The sequence below is a fragment of the Clupea harengus genome, chromosome 21 (genome assembly GCF_900700415.2).
Source record: "Clupea harengus chromosome 21, Ch_v2.0.2, whole genome shotgun sequence".
NCBI classification, from domain to species: Eukaryota; Metazoa; Chordata; class Actinopteri; order Clupeiformes; family Clupeidae; genus Clupea; species Clupea harengus.
The window spans coordinates 17,111,429-17,133,928 of record NC_045172.1 but is presented as its reverse complement, the minus strand read 5'-3'; the positions used below and the strand labels follow the sequence as shown (position 1 = coordinate 17,133,928).

General features: G+C 44.7%; 1 protein-coding gene and 1 long non-coding RNA gene across 4 annotated transcripts in view; one reads left to right on the top strand and one right to left on the bottom strand.

Moving 5' to 3' along the window:
* Positions 1 to 22,500, top strand: part of unc5cb (unc-5 netrin receptor Cb) — a 156,994-nt gene that overhangs the window by 78,074 nt on the left and 56,420 nt on the right. For all 3 annotated transcript variants that reach the window (XR_006151497.1, XM_031558359.2, XM_031558358.2), the window contains exon 3: positions 6,598 to 6,741. Coding sequence is in view for 2 of the 3 variants with exons in the window: in XM_031558359.2 (XP_031414219.1) it covers positions 6,598 to 6,741 (144 nt within the window). In the remaining variant the exon portion in view is untranslated. The remainder of the gene's footprint in view (positions 1 to 6,597; positions 6,742 to 22,500) is intronic.
* Positions 18,758 to 20,938, bottom strand: LOC116218124. Its single transcript, XR_004162688.1, has 4 exons — positions 20,523 to 20,938; positions 19,720 to 19,909; positions 19,150 to 19,233; positions 18,758 to 18,843 (listed from the first exon to the last, which is right to left on the bottom strand). It is a non-coding gene; the product is annotated as an uncharacterized LOC116218124 (long non-coding RNA).

Sequence of the window (22,500 nt, the reverse complement as noted above, 5' to 3'; positions counted from 1 at the left end):
CCTGTCACACCTGCCCACAGGGTTGGAGGGCAAGGTGCCGGGAGTCCGCTTCGGCACCTGAGAAATGGATAGAATGTCTACTCAGGAGAAACGGTTGTTGGGAGGTGTACTTGAAGAAGAAAATGAGAGGAGAAAGAACATAGCGTGTGTGTGTGTGTGTGTGTGTGTGTGTGTGTGTGTGTGTGTGTGTGTGAGAGAGAGCTGGGTGGTGCTGGTGCTTGTGGCAAAATAATTCTTTTTTGAGAGAGAGAGAGAGAGAGAGAGAGAAGGAGAGACGAGCCTCTGAGGTCTGACTCTGACAAAGGAGAAGTTAGCGTTGTGCGTTTGCGCCCTTTGCCATTCCGTCAGGCAGTTTGTGATGAGTGACTGCACTGATGTGTAACTCAAAGCCCACACAACATGAATCTTTCTCTTTCTCACACTCCTTTCTTACACACACACACACACATATATTTATATATACACACACACACACACACACACACACACACACACACACAAACATACACACAAATCCGTGCACAAGTTGACCATATGAGAACACACACACACACTCACATACACACACACACACCCCAGTCGTGTCTGATTTCCTCTGACTGACAGAAAAGAGCTGCACATAGACGATAGAGACTGGCTCGCCTGGTCAATACCTATTCGAGCTGATGGAAACATGATCACATGCCCGTTCTCTCTTTCTCTCTCTCTCTCTCGCTCTCTCTCTCTCTCTGTCTCCTTCACATATCCCTTTAGCCTTCTCACTTTTTATCTCTCTTCCTTACTCTTTGACTTTCTTTTGTCTTTATTTCTTTTTTTACTCCTCATCCATTATGTTGTGTTTCTTTCTCCTCTACCTCTCTCTCTCTCTCTCTCTCTCTCTCTCTCTCTCTCTCTCTCTGTCTCTCTCTCGCTCTCGCTCTCTTTGGCGGGGCAGACAGTAGATTAGCAGACGTAGTCGGCCAAGGCTCTTATCTGGCCAGTCTGCTGGACCCCGGCATGGCGCCTCACCCCACTGCACACACTGAACGACAGAGAGAGAGAGGGGGGGATGGAGAGAGAGAGAGAGGGGGAGGGATGGAGAGAGAGAGAGGGTTGGAGAGAGAGGGGGGGTGGAGAGAGAGAGAGGGGGTTGTAGAGAGAGAGAGAGGGGGGGGATGGAGAGAGTAGACAGAAAAAGGAGAGATAGACAAAGAAATGGAAGAAGTGAAAACAGAAAAGCAAAGAGAGGGTAAGAAAGAAGAATATGTGCTGCAGAGTGACCGAGAGAGAGACTTTTGACTTGTAAACACCTTCATTTAAAAACATCAAATGCCAATAAAAACGAATCAACCTACATCACCAGCTAAACACGCGCCTACCAGAGTCATTAACGGTGAGAGCTTTTTCTGCTCCGCAGGCTGGGAGGAGGATCATCAGACCATTGCTTATGTTGTTTTTTGGGAGGGGGGAGGTGGGAGGCCAATGGAGTGCCTTTAAGGAGAAACACCTACTCATATGTTTCAGAATCGATCTCCTCTCTGAAGCACTGCCAAAGCCTTTCCCCCTCGCTGGCAGAAATATGATGCTAGCCCATGCTGCACATTAGAACGAAGGGATAAAAGCGAATGTTTAGTTGTAGAGAATTGTTCTTTTTTGAAGATGGGATAGGTGTCTAAGCCCCTGTGTAATAATGTACCATTGATTGAGTTCTTTCTTGTTTGCATAGTTGCATCAATAGCACAGAATATACAAATGGATGGCCATGTGACTTGTTATGCAATGTTAATGCGATCCTGTTCAAATCAAGTCCCTCCTACCAACTGGCCATTAAATCCCCTCACAATCTCCAGCAGACCAGCACTTACTAGATTGCTAAAATAAACCTTTATCTCCTTTTATCTCGAGAGAGGAAATGCTGAGATTAAATCTCTCTGTTTGTCATCCAAATTATAACACAACAAAACAATATGGTATCGATTCCTGGTCCTTGTCCTCAGCCGGAAAGGCAGGAGTTTCTGCAGAGCCGCATGGCTCTTTTTAGACACTCCCTAACAGTGAGGGATCGTCTCCACTAATCCCCCATGAGCTGGCCCATTGATTTACCCAGATGAACTTGAGTTAATTATGTGTAGTTACACCGGTGTAATGTACACTGTGGCCCCGTTTGAGTGATGACTTTGAGCATTGGAAGGGAGGGCTCTTCATTTGAGGAGTTTAATCAACATGCTAACACCTCCCCCGGCTGCCATTTTCACGCCACTGTCAGTGACGTTGATCAATAGCAAAGTTAAGGCTAACACTGATGATCGCATTAATAATGAATCATTACGAGTGGCAGTTCCGGCCGGGGTGACCCAAGAAAGTGCATATTGAACAGTACAATGAGTTAATGTCACAATTACTTGTTGTTTGACAAGGCTAAGATATGTCACCACCATTTGTGTTTATAAGGGAGCTTGTGTCTGGTTGAGGATGTTCAACAGAAGCTGTATTTACATTTACAGCTAGTGATTTAGTGTAGTTTACTTCATCTAAACTGGTTGACTTGCTTAGCTGATATATATATATATAATATGAATAGCCAAAAATAATAGGAAAGTGCCATTTGGGAGTAAACAAAAGTGTGGACATTCTCTACGATTCAGTGAAAGCATAGTAGATGATGGTTCAGTATTCATACAAGACTTTCACTGCTTTTATCAGTAAAATACATGATGCAGTGTAAGGAGGCAACACAAAATACAAGTAGCCTCATCAACCAGTGGACAACATCATGTTATTAGAATAAAAGACAATATTAATTCCAGTGGGTATAGTGTACATCAACATCATGTTATTAGAATAAACGGCAATATTAATTCCAATGGGTATAGTGTACATCAACATCATGTTATTAGAATAAAAGGCAATATTAATTCCAGTGGGTATAGTGTACATCAACATCATGTTATTAGAATAAAAGGCAATATTAATTCCAGTGGCTATAGTGTACATCAACATCATGTCATTAGAATAAAAGGCAATATTAATTCTAGTGGCGTCATGGTATAGATAAGTTATATCAGTGAAGGTATCCATTTTTGTTCAGTGCTTGAACTCCAAGGGAATTGCGAATCTGACCTCTGGTTGGCTAGCTCCATACTCCTCCAGTTAAGCTCCACCAATCTGGAGTGTACTTGAGATTAGCCCTAAGTATTAGAGCAAGGTGTGGTATCAAAGGCATATGATGTAAGGTGATGTAAGATGGTGTGCTTTTGTTCAAGGCACACTCTTCCTTTTTCCCCACTGGTTCCCACTCGCGCTCTCTCAATTTCACTCATTCCCTTAGCCTTCCCCTACGCCTCCTTACAGTAATCTGGAGGAAAGCCAGCGTGTGGAGAAAATCACAAACGCTTTAATTATTTATGGTCATGGCGGTTCACAAACAAGGTCAGATTCTTCCGTGTCAGTGCGCAGAGATAGTGTGTGTGTGTGTGAGAGAGAGAGAGGAGGGGGTGTGGGGGTGGGGTGGGTGAAGTGAGGTGTGTTGGTTGGGTGTTAGGGCCAGTGTTGAGGAGCAGCTCCCTTGAGAGAGATCCATGATGGGTGCTGTAGTTCTGACTGGCTCACAGCTCTTGCTTTCCATCTTCAGGCAGCTCAAGCAGATGATTGGTCATCACAGTGAGTGAGTTAGTGGAATTAGATTTTAGGTTGTTGTTTTCTGGTCAGGAGAGTTGCTATAGAGTAGTCGGAGTCTCCATCTCTCTAACATAATACAGCATGTATGGAAAAGAAGCTTTCCAGTGACTGTTGCGCCTTATCTTCTTTTTGACACTGACAAAAATACTTTATAAATGAAATCAGGAAATCAGCTGATTCTGATATCCTTGTAGCATACTAATAACCTGAAAGCACATTGGGAATGTCAGTAATTCAACGCTGACAGATTTATGATACATGGCATCTGATGTGATATCATAATCATATCACGCTTGGCAGAATTATCATGATAGGACGGGGTATGGATGCTTTGCCCATCCATAGTGGGTATTTGCAGAGGGGATTATTCAGGCTTTGTGGTTCAGGCTGCAGTCCCTGGCACCAAGAGCCAATCACACCACCAGCCCACAAACAACCTGCAGGGCCTATTGGACTAGCATCACGTTTGTACACTACACACACACACACACACACACACACTAGAACACACATGTGCACACACCTCACACTTATATGTATGCATATTCACATCACACATGCATAAGCACACACACACACACACACACACACACACACACACACACACACACACGCATGCACATACCACACACACACACACACACACACACACGCATGCACACACCTCACACACACACACGCATGCACACACCTCACACACACACACACACACACACACACACACACACACACACACACACACACACACACACAGACACACACAGACACACACACACACTAGTACACACACATGCACACACCTCAGACTGATATGTATGCATATTCACATTGCACATGCATAAGAGCACACACACACACACACACACACAGGCACACACACATCTTGTTGGCTCATGGTCATTCAGGGAAACACAGAGGCACCCACTGGTGATGCAGAGTCTCAGCACATGTGGTAGACCAGGTGTTGTCTCCCGCACAGTGGCACTGTACTGTGCTTTTAAAAGACATTAAGCTCAGAGACATGCTCCATGCTTACTCTTCAATAAAAACAAAGTTTTTTTGTTTTGCTCTCGCACCGCACAGCAGTATGTCTTGCTTTCGCAGCATGATAAGTAGCTGTGTTTCTTGTCCCTTAGCATCTTGAAGGCAGCAGCCAGGAGCACAGCGTAGCAACGGCCAGCAAAGAGATAACATGGTTACAAGCCCGCAGTTCCAATTCATGAATCCTTGATGCAATATGGAGAGCGTGAGACATAATTTAGGCCCACGGAGGCTGAATGATGTCCGCCAGCCAGGTGCAGCTGTGCCTGTGGTGCTGTGTGGAGTGCTTGAGTTGGAATGTGCATCCTGTCTCCTCCGCTGGGCACCGTTAAGCGTCATCTGTCCTGACAGCTCCATACACAACTCGTGTTGCGCATTAACCTGTAATAAAGATGTCAGGATAAAAAGAATGCGAGCGTTTGAGGAGTTAGAGGAGTTTTCTATAAGGATGCTCCGTAATGCCAGCTATCCTGTCTGATCTATGTGTGTGTGTGTGTATGTGTGTGTGTGTGTGTGTGTGTGAGGCCATGTGTGCCTGTGTGTTTTTTGTATGTGGGTGTGTGTATGCGTTAGGTCTGCAGCTGTATATGAATTACTATTTATTTATTGTTAATCTGTCTTGTGAGTCTATATATAGTGTGTGTGTACAGTGTGTGTGTGTGTGTGTGTGTGCATACGTACATACTCATTACTATGCACTGCAGTCCGCTCACACACACAACTTCAATCAGCGGAGTTAGCAAACAGGATTTGCAGGCTGGCATGGCGCGCAGATCTGGTTCTGGCGGACAGCACCAACTCGGTGAGGCTGGCACAGGCCCCGCGGCCTAATAAAGAGACTCGGTTACAATCACAGGCTGCTACTGTCCCTGCTACTCGCTTTCCCCCCCTTTATTTATCTCTCTTCCGCTCTTGTGTTGACGTTTGTTGGAGTCTTTCATTTTTAATCAAGCATGTGTGGTACTCGCAGAGGCCAGGCGGAACAAAGAAAAGACAGAGCTTTTTTTTTTTTTTCAAAGTTACCAATGCTGACCGAGGAAAATGTGTGAAAATGGATAGTGGGGAAGCAGTAGAGTGAAGGCGTCTTTATAATGATTTCCATTGTTGTGTTATCCCTTATGATGGATAAAGGTAGTTAGTAGGTAGTTTTGGAGTGGGTAGGAAAGTGCTATCCAAGTAGAAACATACATCATTAATCCATTCTTGTATTCCCACATTCAGTAATTAATCCATGCGTTATCGTTAGGTTTTTGACAGCAACATGGTTGTTGTAGTGCTTATAATTAATGAAGGTGTATTAGCTAAACACACATTTCCATCTACAGCTTACCTTATTGAAACATGATTTCTATTGGAACACTGCATTGGATCACTTGCTCAGGAAACACGAACCCTGTGCTGCATGTGGTGTGTTTTACAGTGAGCTGTGTGTTGGTGTGTTTTACAGTGAGCTGTGTGTTGGTGTGTTTTACAGTGAGCCGTGTGTTGGTGTGTTTTACAGTGAGCCGTGTGTTGGTGTGTTTTACAGTGAGCCGTTTGTTGGTGTGTGTTACAGTGAGCCGTAGATAAAGTATATAAAGCCCCAAAAATAGATTACTATATCTCTTAACTGTGTGTGTGTGTGTTTGTGTGTGTGTGTGTGTGTGTGTGTGTGTGTGTGTGTGCGTTCGCACTATGTGTATTTCTCTAGATTAGTTCTAGTGTTTCTTTAGGCGAAACTCATGCCAGTCGATTAAAGTGAGTGTGTTACGCTGTCTTTCCTAGTGTTTGGGATGTGCTTCTCTGGTTGTTCTTCGGCTTGTGTTGCCTCTCTGCCCACTCTGTGCAGCATTAGGATGCTCTGTGATCCCGTGATTGGCCGACTCTGACTGCTCGTCTGCCCCCTTTCTCCCCCCGCAGGTCTGGTGGTGCGCGAGGCCAGCATAGAGATCACGCGGCAGCAGGTGGAGGAGCTCTTTGGCCTGGAGGACTTCTGGTGCCAATGCGTGGCCTGGAGCTCGGCAGGCACCACCAAGAGCCGCAAGGCCCACGTGCGCATCGCCTGTGAGTCATCTCTCTCTACCGCACCATCCACACAAACATCAACAGTGCTGATATGGCACATAACGCACCATCCACACGAACATCAACAGTGCTGATATGGCACATAACGCACCCTCTGTCCCCACTCACTTCCTCAAGTCTCTCAGATTTATCTTCTGATCTGTCCGCCTGTCTTCCTACAGGCCTTTCTCTCATTCTCTCTCTCTCTTTCTCTCTTTTCTTTTTTCTCTTTCCTTCATGCTTTTTTCTCTATCTGTCTGGGATCTCTTTTTCTCTTATCACCCTCTGTCTCTCCTCTTTAGTTCTTGCGTATGGCATTTTCTCCTCTCATTTATTATAATCTTCTCTCTTCATCACTTCATCTGACTCTGTACTTGTTGCTCCAACGTGCACCAATCACTCATTGTCCTCATTTTGGTTAAAGGGTTTATAACAGGTCTTGTAAACCCCATTGAAGTCTATGTTTGTAGACACATTTATTTCTGGGGGTCAGTGAATCATCCGTTGCCTTCTGTCTGGCAAACCGGTGAGTTATTTCCACTTATTTGCTGATGACAAGACTGTGGTCATATTGGCGCCGACCACGTTCCTGTATGATACATTGTTTGTATAGTTGTAAAAAGTAGAAGTGAGTGTTTGTCAGATTGTTTTGTACAATCTTTTTATTTGTTTTCATTTGCACATCCCTACAGTCACTCACAGCAATCAGAGCCATTACATTATGTATGTATGTATTGAGTATATTGTGCGTTCACTCATCCCAGTCAGAAACCCCCATGTTAAATGAACTGGGTTGATGTCTAAGGAGTCAGGAATGCTGAGAGACTGGAGTGCGACCTCTGACCTCAGCGTGTGGGAGGAGAAGCCACATGCCGGCTGCAGGAAGGCAGGGGCAAACGGGGTTAGCCCGGCATGTCTTTCCGTCGCTAACGAGCTGCCGCGCGAGACAGAAGGGGCTCACTGAGCACGCTCAGATGAGTGGTGCCCGATTGATGAGCAGAGAATGAGCAGCCCACCACTGACACTGACAGTCATAATTATCTGTGTCTCTCCCACTCAGACACACTGGTTGTGTGTCACACCACCATATTGCCTTTTGAAAACGCAATCACCTTCCTGACCGTGGCGGTTCTTAGAACACTCAGGTTTGGATGAATGCGTGTTTTGTTACAGTAATTATCTTTCCCATCATGCTCCCAGGACTATGCCATAGAGAATTTTATGAGTAACCAGGATCTCATGTTTTCTATGTCCCCTGACTGTCCTGGTCATCGCGGTTTGAGGCAATCAAGTAATTCCTAGTTTGCCTCAGTATGTTAGTATAAATAGGTCATTGGCTGTCAGAAAGGGATCGTTCAGCTGGGTGAGGTGTACTTTCTGTTGATGCTGATTCGTGGCTGTCACTGCTTTGCCCTCTTTCTTAGACATGTTTATTCTTGGCTACATATCTGGGACTAATGACACATTTGAGTCCCTGCATATATTTTCTTAAACCCCCCCCACCCCACCCATCCCATCTCTGACTGAGTGTCAGTGTGTGACAGATGTCCAAAAAAGGCATCTTGAGTCACCTAAACACATCAGGTCTTAATTTACCGCATGGCCCAGGCAAAGCAGCTCAGTCATGTCAGTCATGTTGATGAGGCTTCCATTTTTATTTACTTCAGGATTGGCCACACAGAATGAGGCAACATTACCTGCAGAGAAGAGACAACAATGCTAATGGTCTCTGATATTGTGTGTTTGTGGGAGTGTGTACATTTCTGTGTGTCTCTTTCTGTGTGTGTATTTGTTTGTTTGCATGTGTTGGTGTGTGTGTTGTGCATCTCGCTGTGTCAGTATGTGATTCTTTGTATGTGTGGGTGTGTTTGTTATGCGTTCATCATTCTCCACACACTTTTGCCTTAATCAGTGCTGATCGGTTGCCTGGCATCCATAACCTTTCCCTCGCATTAGAATAAATTCCTCTTCCTTGCCCATTAAAAGCCCTCCTCAGCGGGCGACCGGGAGCGGTACACTCCTCCCTGGAGGCTAATGGAAAATCTGTGATGGTTTCCGCCTGTTTTTCTTTCCCCTGCTCTCCGACACACATTTTAATCATTGTTCTGGTAGCACCTCGGAGCGATAAATGACTGGCTTTTCTCTTTCAGCCGAACGGTGATCAATGTTAAAGCCATAAAGAGCCGGACCTGTAAAAGTCCACTCTGCTCTGTATTGAGGCTCTTAATTGTGAGTGAGAGTGTGTGTGTGAGCGAATGTGTGTGTTGGTGTGGGTGGGTGATTTGTTGGTAATGTGGGAGGCAGGGTGGGTTAGGGTGGGGTGGGGGGGTGAGGGGGCGCGTTGGGCCTCCTCTGTTCCTGAGTAACGGTGACTGGACGGTGGGATCGATTGCCGATAAAGTCACGCGAGTTTCACACAGCAAGGGACGTCGCGGTGATTTACCTGAGCTAATGTGTTCCTCGCAAAAATCGCTTTGTGTGTGTGTGTGTGTATGTTTGTTTGTTTTTGTGTGTGTATTTGTAAGTGCATGTGTGTGCGCTGTTCCTGCTGCTCTCCCTGTTGCTTGAAGTGAGCAGCAATTAGGAGAGCACAAATGGAGTGATTGTGGAGTGAATCACACTGCGAGGCTGGAAGAAGCCCTTCCTCACACTGAGGATGACTCAGCCCTTCCCACACTGCTTCTACCGCCTCAACTAGTCCATTAGGTGGAGTGTGTGGAGCGCAATAAGTGTTGATTGTATGCATGTTTATGTGTGTTTGTGTGTGTGTTTATGTGTGTTTGTGTGTGTCTGTGTGTAAAATGTGGGCTTACCTCCATGTTTCTTTCTGGTGTCTTAATGATATAAACAAAACTGAGAAAGAAAGCGCTCAATGAATGTGTTCAAATCATAAAATCGTAAAATGTGATAGGGTGCTGCTGTTTCAAGCAATTAGGCAGCTGATTTTTTTTTCCCAGCTTGAATATTTTTCCAAAATTTCTTGAATTTAAGCTATTTCTCTACTTTACCATGGCTGTGAAGACCTTCTTTTACTTTATGTAGAACCAACACAAGAAATGACAGAACAGCTTGAGATGAAGATGGTCGTAAGAGCAGGGTGATAAGCCAGGATTCAGAGGATTCTACAATTTAGTGCAACAAGCTCAACATATGCACCCCCATTTGGAGGAATGGGGGTCTGTAGGAGCCAGTGGTGTTCAGAGTGCCAGTGGACACACACACACACACACACACACACACACACACACACACACACACACACACACACACACACACACACACACACACACACACACACACACACACACACACACACACGTGTCCATAGCCCAAACAGCTCTTACCCATCTACTTCTGTCTGCTTCCCTCCCACATAATTTTCATTTCATATTCAGACAGTGGCAGTTTATTTCAAATTAATTAATATTTCTAGTTAATTAATCCATCACTTCATAATTTGAGAAGTACATTCCAGTATTCATTTGAAAATATATTTTCACCTCAGGCAGATAGTTGGTTCATTTAAAGGTAGATTGACATTTGGATGTTATTTTAATTACTGAGGATGTGCTTGTTTCAGAATGCATTCGGTGTGATGAAGTTGACTTTCCTCCGTTCCAGTAAGAGTGAGCTAAAGGAAAGCATGTGTTTGCCTGGTAATGGAGGAACACATTGGTGCTCTCCGTGAGAATTTCCTCCAAAAGAGATTTCCAACCCCAGGTAGTTAGTGTTTCATCCTCAATGTACCGCCCATCGTCGATGTTTATTTACCAAAAGCTCTGTGAAGATCAAAGCTCCCCCTGTCCCCAGGGCCTGTAGTAGTGGATGTATTTGTTAATATTTACCTTGAACATGAAACAAAACTCAGTATTCAGGGCATGTGAAGAGGTTTCAGTCTCAACCCTACCTCCCACACCTCCACAGGTTTCGAGGAAAAAAATCATCTGCTATCGTTACTAAATGTTACACATATATAACGCCACACATAATGTTCCGCATGTTCAGTACTCCTAGTCTGTCCACTTTCGGCCGGCCATCCTAGACGATGATTCAGCTGGGAGCTGGGGAAAAAAAAACACACCTCCTTTGTATCCAATTAAAGTCATATTGGGATTTGCCTTAACGAGGTCAATTAATTCAAATCCCTGATACATTTGTGCTTAATCCGTCCTGCATGCCTCAGTGCTGTCATTCATTTGCGAAAGGACCCTGAAAAGGAGAGCTAACCCACTGCCTGTACAGAAGCTTCACAACTCACATATTAGTGAAGAGCCATAGCATTTCACACACACACACACACACACACACACACACACACACACACACATCTATTAGACACCAGGAACGCACAAAACAGTAAGCAGACCACTCTCTTTTGTTGCATGGGAAAAAAAATAAAAAAAAGATTCTCTGCAAAAAAAAGAGAAAGAAAAAAGGAAGGGAAAAACAGACTAGGAGAAAATGCATCCTTTTTTTCGATTTACGGCTCGATGCGAGCTCCCTGGCTCACACGTGTAGGAACATAACCAACTAATTCCACCCCCACGCGGGCATGCGGGGGGAGGGGGGGGGGGTATATAAGGAGATGAGCTGTTGGTGGGGGGGTTGAGTGTGGGGAGGCCATAATGGAATGAAAACTGCGGTAATTGGAGCGAGTTGTTTAAACTGCCAATCCTGGAATAGACCGGAGGTCTGACTCACAGAGCCGCGGCTGTGCTTTAACCTGGGGGCTCTGCTTCGCATTATAACTGTAATGGGCCCAGTAGCTCTCTCTCTCTCTATCTCTCTCTCTCTCTCTCTCACTCTCTCACTCTCTATTTCTCTATCTCTCTCTCTCTCTCTCTTTCTCTGTCTCTCTCTCTATCTCTCTCTCTCTCTATTCTCTCACTCTCTCTGTCTCTCTCTATCTCTCTCTTTCTCTTTCACTCTCTCGATCTCTCTCTCTCTCTTTCACTCTCTCTCTCTTTCTATCTCTCTCTCTCTCTGTCTGTCTCTCTCTATCTCTCTCTCTCTCTCTATCTCTCTCTGTCTCTCTCACCTTCTCTCTTTCTGTCTGTGTCTCTCACTTTCGTTCTGTCTCTCTCTGTTTGTCTCTCTGTGTGTTTCCTTCTTTTTTCTATCTGCCAGAGAGCACGTCAGAAACGTGGCACTAATGTGTTGTACAGTAGCAGGGCAGGCAGCTGGTGTTCAGGGTGGTGCCATGGGGTGTGGGCGGGGTGGGGGTGGGGGTGTAGATTGATGTGCTCGGGGGGGGGGGGGGGGGGGGGGGGTGGAGATGTCAGTAAGTCACTCCGTGTGACAGGGAGTGCCAGAGCGACGGAACGTGGCGAATCACTCGGACTCATCTCGATCTGAGTGTTTATCCGACCAAAACCACTAAATCCTCCCTCCTCCACCACACACTCCTTCTCCGCTCTCCGTTCTCCGCCATGGGGAGGTGCCAGGGAGAGAGATGACAGAAGGAGGGCTCCCTGAGCGAACCAATGTTGGATGAAACAACTTCACTTTCACTTTCCTTCATGTTCAGCTACTCCCAACTGTGTGTTCTCTCTGTTTGCTAACAAAAACATGCATCAATACTCAAAGCCTCTCCGGTCTTTTAATGGACATTGTTGCTGACCAATTTCATGCTGTTCAGCTCTTTCATTACTGTGGCAGTGGATGCAATGACAGAGGTGACAGTGAGTGTCCCAGCGCTGAGAATTGTGCTGTGACCTTGTGTTTTCTAGAAAGTGACACACACACATACACACACACATACACACACACACACACACACACACACACACACACACACACACACACACACACACACACACACACACACACACACACACACACACACACACACATACCCCACACACTGGCTTTGAATGCTCCATAGCACACTTGCGGGGTTAGACCACTCTCCTGTGTTAAATGTCCACTTCCTCTGGGTTGGAGCTCTTTTTTCTGTAGTCACATTTACTCCCTCATTTACGTCCTCTCCCCGTGAGGAACAGATGCTGAAGAAATTAAATCTCGTTATGTCGTCCCAATTAAGCAATTCAGGCAAGAGAGCTCGGATCACTCTGTTTATTCTGGCTGTCCCCCTGGAGATATCGCAACCTTCTCAGCCCATCTCTTCCAAACCCAGATGGTGTGCACGAGTTTGAAATGAGGAGCCGTGTGTCATTTTAAATAACTCAATACACTTCCACAGTCAGTCACACACAGCCAGCTCCTATTAGGCGAATCATTTCTTGGTTATGGAACAGTTCTAATTATCATAAAAGGTAACGAGTCACGGTCTGAGTGTGATAGTCACAAGACAAAACCATTTAGGTTTACTAGCGTCAACGGGAGTCCATGTGAAACTGGCTAAATGTCACGCGTTGTGATCTCTGTGAAGACAGGAAACCACTTAGACGGACCAGAACACTGAAGTTGGAGATGAACTATAATGCCTTAAATCGGCTCATAATTGAGCAGTCATTCGTCAAGATTCCTTTTTTTGCAAGCAAACACGTACCACACCGGAGAAGAGTACACAAGAATTAGAAAGGGAAGCGCTCTGTCCACCCACACAATCCCACATAATGCATATCTATACAATACAATAACCCCATGATTATACTCACGAAATTCCTCTTACCGCTACACAAACACAGAACGCCAATAGGTCCACTGAATTGTGTGAGTCAGAGAGTGAATAGGTCCACTGAATTGTGTGAGTCAGAGAGTGAGCGAGTGACTGAGTGACTGAGTGACTGAGTGACTGAATACCAGTGAGGCAGTGGTTATGCAAGTGAAGAGATGAATATAGTGCATGTGAATCCGTGGCACTTCCAGGTGTGTTTTGTGCATCACAAGTGGAACTAGCTGAGGCTGCCATCTCAGCACTGGAGAGAACGCCCGTAGCTCACAAGCCCGTTCCCACGGCAACGTTTCGATTCTTTCAGCTCTCGGCCATTCGGTGACTGATGATGGCGTTTCAGGTGTGTTTATAAGTCTATGGAAGTGAACAGGACTGCATCTTTTTTTTTTATCAGTGCAGTAGTATATGTTATTTCACGTATTTCACGTATATCTACGGTGTGTCACTCAGCTGCTTATCCATCAAGGATATTGTATGCTCCTGGTCATTAGCTAATGCTACAGATGTTTCTGCAAGCACAAACCTACCACTCCGAGAGAGAGAGAGAGAGAGAGAGAGAGAAATGAATGAAATGATAAAACCGTGATAAATCATGCCTGGAGATTTGTGCACAGCAAGAGAATCTCCCACACAAGCTCGCTTAAAGACCATGCACACACACACACACCTACAAACCTACACAGACACACACGCACATACACGCACATACACACACACACACACACACACACACACACACACACACACACACACACACACACACACACACACCTACAAACCTACACACACACACACACACACACACACACACTGTATAAGTCTCCAGTGCCAAATCTGGCGTAGTGTACCACAGCTTAGGAGAAGCCGTGGAGCTCCCCTGAGGAAGCTGGTCTCAGAGACGCCCTGCTGGGACACTCCCTTCATTCTCCCGCGGAGAGCCAGGCGGAACAAATGCAGCTACGCAGAGAAACACCCCATCAGGAGAGAGGGAGAGAGAGAGGGAGAGAGAGAGGGAGAGAGAGAGGGAGAGAGAGAGAGAGAGAGAGATGAGGGGGATGAGAAAGAGGAGGGGAAATGAATGGAGGGGGTGCATAGCGAGAGAGGGAAAGCTGACAAAGAGAGATGAAGTGGGATAGAGTTAGTAAGACCCAGGAGGAAAAGTGAGTGGAGGAGACAGAGTGACTATTCCTTTGACTTTGACGGTAAAGGTCTCCCTTTAGTCACATTTCCACTCGGGCCACTCCATCTTGTCCTCTTCTCTATATTCCTCCCATGCCACTGAGCCAAAACACTTGAGAACTTTCCGGCGTTTCTTCCAAGCTCAGCTCTAAGTGCTCCACATCTGTGAGTTCTTGGTGAACATGCATCAAGAGCTGTGAAGCACGCACATACACACTCACAAGAGCATCATTCACTGCATTTTCAGGCTACAGGTTGAGTGCAAGGGAAAGTGTCCTGAAGGGGTCTGTTCGGCTGTGGGAGTCTTTAGCTTTAGCTCTGTACTGCCTTGGCTCTCTTTAGCGGTGCGGGTCCACGCTCGGCTGCCATGGGGCCGGTCAGAGTCGGTTTGTGTCAGTCCCACTCGCCTGCTTCTGCAGTGACAGTGACAGTGGCGGTGACAGTGGTGTGTCTGCAGCAGTGGGTCCACAGAGCAGGACCAGGGATTAGATGCTGTGTCAGAGAGTTACCGGGGTTACAAAGCATGACCGGAGGGATCAGCCTTGGAAGCTGTGCTCCGCTTGGTCCAATCTCTCAGCACACTTTCACTCGCTCTCCTTCCCTCCCTCTCCTGCTGTCTGTGTGTGTGTGTGTGTGTGTGTGTGTGTGTGTGTGTGTGGGGGGGGGGGAAATAGATAGTGTATGTGTATATGTGCTTGTGTGTGTTTCATTGTTTATATTTGTGTTTTTTTCCTTGTGTGTGTGTGTTTGTGTGAATGTGTATGTGTGTGTGTGTGCATGGATAATGTTAAAAGTGTGCGTGATTGGTTGCTTGTATATGTGTGTTTGTGTATGTTTGTGTAACTGTTTATACTGTATGAGTGGACTCAAGCATCCATAATCTTTCTGTGCGTACATTCTCCGGCTCAAGGCCTGCCACACACAGAGGCAGATAGATATACATACGTTTGAGAGCGCAGCATAAACAATGACTTGGCCATTGACATTGATTTTTTTTTCATTTGATATTGCCCGATGGCGTAATCAATTCATGTCACTGCCCTCTAATCATAGTTTGCGGCACCTGCAACTGAACGGTGTCATTCAATCAGGGTCACAATTGAATGGAATCAAGGGACTATCGCCATTAAAAGGAATCATATCAGGACATAAATATACATGCTAATAAACAAAAAGGTAATACAGGGCAGTAATTCTACACCACTCAAAAGAAAAAAATACCAAACCTCCCATGAACGCATATGTAATTGACCCTCCCACGAACGCAAATGTAAACGTCAAGAAAGCACACTTGTCATTCTGTGCTCCTGCAGCAGGCAGAATGCAGTTTTAGCCATGTGCGGTCTGTTCATACACACATGCAGTTTTAGCCATGTGCGGTCTGTTCATACACACATGCAGTTTTAGCCATGTAATTGATAATTGTAATAATTGTCAGGTTTTATTGGCACACACACGTGAATATATGGAGGCGACACAGGACACACACGCACACGCAAGCAAGCCTGAGGTCGCGGTGAATTTATCTTCTGCCTTTTCCCATCCTGTACTGTCCCTCCTCCAGGACCCCCCGGAGCAGTGGGCGGGGACCAAGTCAAGTGAACTGTCCATCTTTAGACAGGGATGGACATGTGTTCTGTTCTTTTTGCATGTTTTTCTGTTGGGGTTTTTAGTCTAGGAAACCCCCTGTGAACACGGGAAGAAGAAGAAGATGTACTGTCATGTTAGTGTTAGGCATCCTTTCGTTACAATGCGGCACGGTGTGTATGAACAGACCGCACATGGCTAAAACATGCCACAGTGTGTATGAACAGGCCACACGGTGAACCCTGTGAACACGGGAAGAACATGCAAACTCCACACAGAAAGGCCCGGGAGATAGCCCACCTGAGGGTCTGGGGAGGACCTGCCCCCCTAGAGCCAACAGCACCCCATGAGGGAATCGAACCCATGAACTTCTTGCTGTGAGGCGGGAGTGCAAGCACCTGAGCCACCGTGCCAGCCACCGTGTGGCCTGTTCATACACACTGTGGCATGTTTTAGCCATGTGCGGTCTGTTCATACACACCGTGCCGCATTGTGACGAAAGGATGCCTAACACTAACATGACAGTACATCTTCTTCTTGACAATAAAATAGAAAAAGACATAGAAAATGATTGTAATGAATAGTACACACAAAAGTAGTTTTATCTTTTATTGCAATAAGTAAGCAGAGATAGTCATCAAAAGTGAAAGTGATTTGGTTTAGTCTTAGATGTGACACAGCAGAAATCGTATGGTTAGTCATGCACGTTTTCATGCACGGTTTAAACCACTAACTGCCACTGCCACTGTTTAAACCACCAAATAAAATGCAGTAAAAAATGCCACACAAACAAAAAAGAACACTGTCCAACGTACTCTCTCAAGCAGACTTTGTGGTTGGTGCACAAAGTCAGTAAAATAAGGCAGTTGTGAAACAATTCAAGCAGTAATTCAGTAAATAGTAAACAAATCAGATGTAAGCTAATTTTTCACAAATAAAGGGATATGTTCTGCCACATGGGTAGTCATGCCAGTTGGTGATCAACTTATTTTGTGATGGAAGGAAAAGGGCACAATTCTCAGAAGAGCCGGAACCCTGTCCAGCTTCCCAGAAACTGAAACAACATGAAAATTACATTTTACAATTACATTCAATAACATTGTATTAATCATCGTAACATACAGAGAGGAGAACTCACCACACTGAAAAACATTAACTAACTGTAGTTGATGGCCCAAGTGTCTTCTTTAATTTAAGCCATGAATGGTTATAATGCAATGTGTAGAACCATAGATATTTAAGTTTTAAATGAAACAGTGAAAAATAGGCGGAAATTGTAAAAAAAAATATCCCACTGAGCTAACAGGTCAACCAATCAGCTTTAGCTGTAACAGATGAAGAGTTGACCATGGTAGTTCAGAACACATTGAGAGGTATTTGTCTGCTCAGTAGGCTCAGACCACTGCTGACATTCGCGATTTCTGAGGTGACTGAGACATTGCTTATTTTACAAACTGAAATGGTGGAGTGACTCTGGTGTTCAGCTTAACAGCTAAATCAGCATGACACAACATAACAAACGAAGACATAAAGATGACATGAGATAAAAGTCTATCTGACCTCATGGAAAGTGGAGTGTTGTCCACCCAGATCCAGTCATCGAGATTCCTCTGCAGCCCAATCCAACCATATTGCCCCAGTTCAGTAAGGAAGTCCTTTGGAATATGTCAGGTCAGAGAAGTGCATCAGACATATATATTACTTGAAAAAACAAACAAACAAGCACAATCACACACACACACACACACACACACACACACACACACACCACACACACACACACACACACACACACACACACACACACACACACACACACACTCCCTCTTACTTGTTCTTCTCTGCTGTTGATGATCACCAGGTCTGCTCCCATGGCTTGACATTGTTTTCTACTCTCCGACCAGGTTTGTGGGTCAGGCCAGACCCTGTAGCATTTACAGTTGAAATGTTTCCATCCGCTGGGGCAGGGCTCTTAGAGGACCACATACAATTTGGAATATAATTCAGTAAAATGTTCAACAACAAAAAATTACTTATTTAAAAAATTACAAAATATGCCAAAAGATCTAAGATAAGCTATTGCAGGTGATCTGACTCTGCGGCTGTTTGTTGATGGCCAGCAGCTGGTCCCTCTTTCTGGTCACACTGAAGTAGTTGCTCTGGAGCTGGTCTCTGTCCTCGGTTAAGGTTCTGCATGTGGATTTTAACTGGTCTAGCTCAGTCTTCAGCTGGTCTCTTTCTGAGGTGAATTTGACACACAGGCCTGTGGTCAGGACCAGCAGTAGAACACACAGCAGCCCCACAGACATAGTGACCCATCGGGAACAGCTGTTTGTCTGTACTGCACCAGCGCGAGCAGGTGGCAGACCTAGAGTACAACAGAAAGTTATTAGAATGTGTGGAAACAAATGTTGTATAAGCTTTAAGTAAGTAAGTTCATAATATTATTTACAATCTGTGCATATACAGTCTAACAGTCTTCTTTCAGTTGCATTTTTACAGTATATGTTTTACGGGGTCATTGCAACTGTAAAGAAATACTATTCAGACAATGGCTTGAAACAGACAAAAGCATAGAATACACAACCATTGTAATATGTAATCAAGATAGTTACCTGGCATTCTGGATGTAATGGACTTTTATGGGTTCCTGCTGGGTGTCATGGTGACGTATCCATCCGTCCCTTCACCTGTGCTGGCTGGTTTAGAAATGTCAGTATCCATGTTAATGTCTCGATTTAAATAAATAGCCTCTTCACCCATCCTCTCCAAAGGTGTCAGTTACATGTCCCCACCACTTTTTACAATCACCATTTTCATCCTCACCACATTTGACAACTGAATATAAAATCGCACCACAATGAATAGAAAGCTTCTCAAACAGCAGGCTGTGGATAGATGATAATATATATATTTTTTGCCTTTAATCGATAGGACAGTGAAGGTTTGAAACAGACAAAAGCATAGAATACACAACCGTTGTAATATTTAATCAAGATAGTTACCAGGCATTCTGGATGTAATGGGCTTTTGTGGGTTCCTGCTGGACTTCATGGTGACGTATCCATCTGTCCCTTCACCTGTGCTGGCTGGTTTAGAAATAAATGTGAAACGTAATTGTAAATGATACAAACATTCTCATATTTATTATTATTATTATTATTATTATTATTATTATTATTTAAATCCGAGGATGTCTGTAGAATTGATGTGAACGCAATTACCAATGACTTCTCACAAATTCAGCCCTTAAGACATGGATGCACTCCAATCTTTATTCTTAAATCCTGTTCTTAGCTAAGAACGAATCCCAGATAAGAAAACTTTTAAGAATGCCAGAATTGTCCCAGGAACTTGGTAAATGGAGTTAATAAGAAACTCTTCTTCTGAACTGCGTTCGAGAATGAGGTCCATTGTTTATAATCTGTGCTTATACAGTTTTAGTTTCAGTTGCATTTTTACAGTATATATTTTACACCGTCATTGCAACTGTAAAAATTCTATTCAGACAAAAGCTTGAAACAGACAAAAGCATAGCATACACAAGCGTTGTAATATTCAATCAAGATGGTTACCAGGCATTCTGGATGTAATGGGCTTTTGTGGGTTCCTGCTGGATGCCATGGTGACGTATCCATCCGTCCCTTCACCTGTGCTGGCTGGTCTTCATCCATCCTCTCAGCAGTTTTTAGCATAAAGCACCTTCGGTGATCCCTCACTGCTCAGCGAATGATTGTGCGATGATGAGCGTGTGCGATCACTGACCTTTTTGTCAAAACAGAGCATCGTTTTAAAGAGGAACCTGCTAATAGGTCATTATAATTAGTTATAGAAAATAAATGTCCCCACATTCAAACGAATTACCACATTTTGAATACAAAGTGACAGCCCAAAGCCAAAGTGTCTAGTCTATGTCTATGTCTATGTCTATGTCTAGTCTTTTCAGCAGCTGCAATCTATAAGTGTTAAGTATGTGCTACATTAATATTGTTGGTCCAGTACACACATACAGGAAAACATATGTCACAATACAGGTCAAAGTATGAAAAATTGCAATGAAAAATAGCACTGCTATACAATTATACGTTGGGTCTGATTGGGACGGCTCTAGAAGGCAGACCATTTGTTGCAGAATCTGAAAATGTAAATAAAGGCTGTGCAGACAAAGGCTTGAAATGGACCAAAAATGCACAGTAATATTGGCAAATGCAATCTTTTTATCACAAATTACATTACTGCCGTGAGCCTAGAACCAGTTTCATTTGCCTTTAAATTCTCAAAAATAGGCTACTCCATATCAGTATTGATGATGAAATGATACATCAAACCAATAAAAAAACATCTGTGTATTATTTTGACAGTAATAGTGTTTAGTTACCAGTATGGGATGAGCTGAATATTTGGGGCATCCTACTGGGTCTCATGGCGGCATATTCAAAAGAATTGCAAAGAGTCAAGTCACTTAATTCCTCTTCCTCATTCCATGACACACACAAAGAAAGAGAAGCATTGGTTACACACAAGATTCTTCTTTTAATATGGGCCATTACAAACACACACACACACACACACACATACACACACACAAACACAGTTTAGTTATGTTGTTAGACCAATTGTGTGATAGCAAACAATCAGACAGTCTAATGATAGCATGCTGGTATTACTTCTTGGCGAGTTGCTGTGATCTTTACCAAACTGAGGCTCTGTTGCTGTCACCTCCTGTAGTGTCTGTCTCTCCCCCTCTCTCACTACAGTACGATACATTGAATGTAAAGAGGCAGTTCCCCAAAATGGACAATAGATATTCCTAGTGCGTATGCGTATACACATGTGCGTATACACATGTTGGATTACACAAATACTCACCATCAAACTCACACACTTACATGCACACATACAGTACATGTACACACATTACCCCCTAACCCACATTCACACACTCTTCACACAGTGATCTCCTTTACACATACACAAGCACTCTCTCTCTCTCTCTGTCTCTCTATCTATCTATCTATCTATCTCTCTATCTATCTATCTATCTATCTCTATCAAAGGCACACACACACACACACACACAGACCACTCATGCTTCTCCTCCCTCATCGCCCCCCTCTCAGCTCTCACCTATTCCATCACCTTAAAGAAAAGGGTTGGTTGGAGAAAATATTGGATTTTTATTAGAGGAGCCAGAGAAATTGCTCACTCTCTATGGCATGCCTGTCTGTCTGTGTGCTGGGGCTTAGAGTAGCACTAGATAGAGAGAGTGAAGGGGAGAGAGAAACATAGGAGCTTGAGAGAGAGAGAAAGAGGGAGAGAGATAGAGAGTGTAGGGGCTTGGGAGAGACAGAGGAAGAGGAAGAAAGAGACAGAGAGAGGGAGAGAGAGAGAGAATAGGGACCTGGGAGAGACAGAGGGAGAGGAAGAGAGAGAGACAGAGAGAGGGAGAGAGAGAGAGAATAGGGACCTGGGAGAGACAGAGGGAGAGGAAGAGACAGACAGCGAGAGGGAGAGAGAGAGAGAATAGAGATACAGAGAGAGGGAGAGAGAGAGAGAATAGGGACCTGGGAGAGACAGAGGGAGAGGAAGAGAGAGAGACAGAGACAGGATGAATGGGGCATCCGTCCATCATTGGTAGCTCTGGTGATTCATATGTGAGAGTGGCTCCTGGGTACAGTGGTCCAGGTCCGAACTCCAGACTGGCTGCCTTCCTGTCGACCGCATCAGGACAGCTGTCTGTCAGTGCACGCTCTCTCTATCTCACACACACACACACACACACACACACACACACACACACACACACACACACACACACACACACACACACACACACACACACACACACACACACACACACACACACACACAAAGAGACACACACACACACACACACACACAGACACACACACACCCAGACCCACATCCACACACACACACACACCTCTTTCTCTCTCCCTCTCTGGGTATCTGTCCTCTTTCTATATCCTTCATTCCGCAGAGGTGAACAGTCATTCATCTCAAAAAGAAGCCACAGAAATGCCACAGCCCAGTAATTGACTCATTTTAGCCATCCTAACCCATGGAAAATCACTGGCCTCGTAAGAGGGGACCTCTCTGAAGTCTAGCACCCCCCCCCCCCCCCCCCCTTGCACTCATGCAGAATGTCACGGGCTGGCCATGGAGGGGTTTATGGATCACCTACTTGCATAAGCAGTTTTTTTTTTTGCCAACCCTGAGAATGTGTGCACGTGGAAAAGGGAGCGCATGAGTGTTCATTTATGCTATTCCTTTGTGCGAGCGCCCCCTCAACAAATCAGATTTGCTCATTAAGAATCTATTAACTAAGTGGTTTT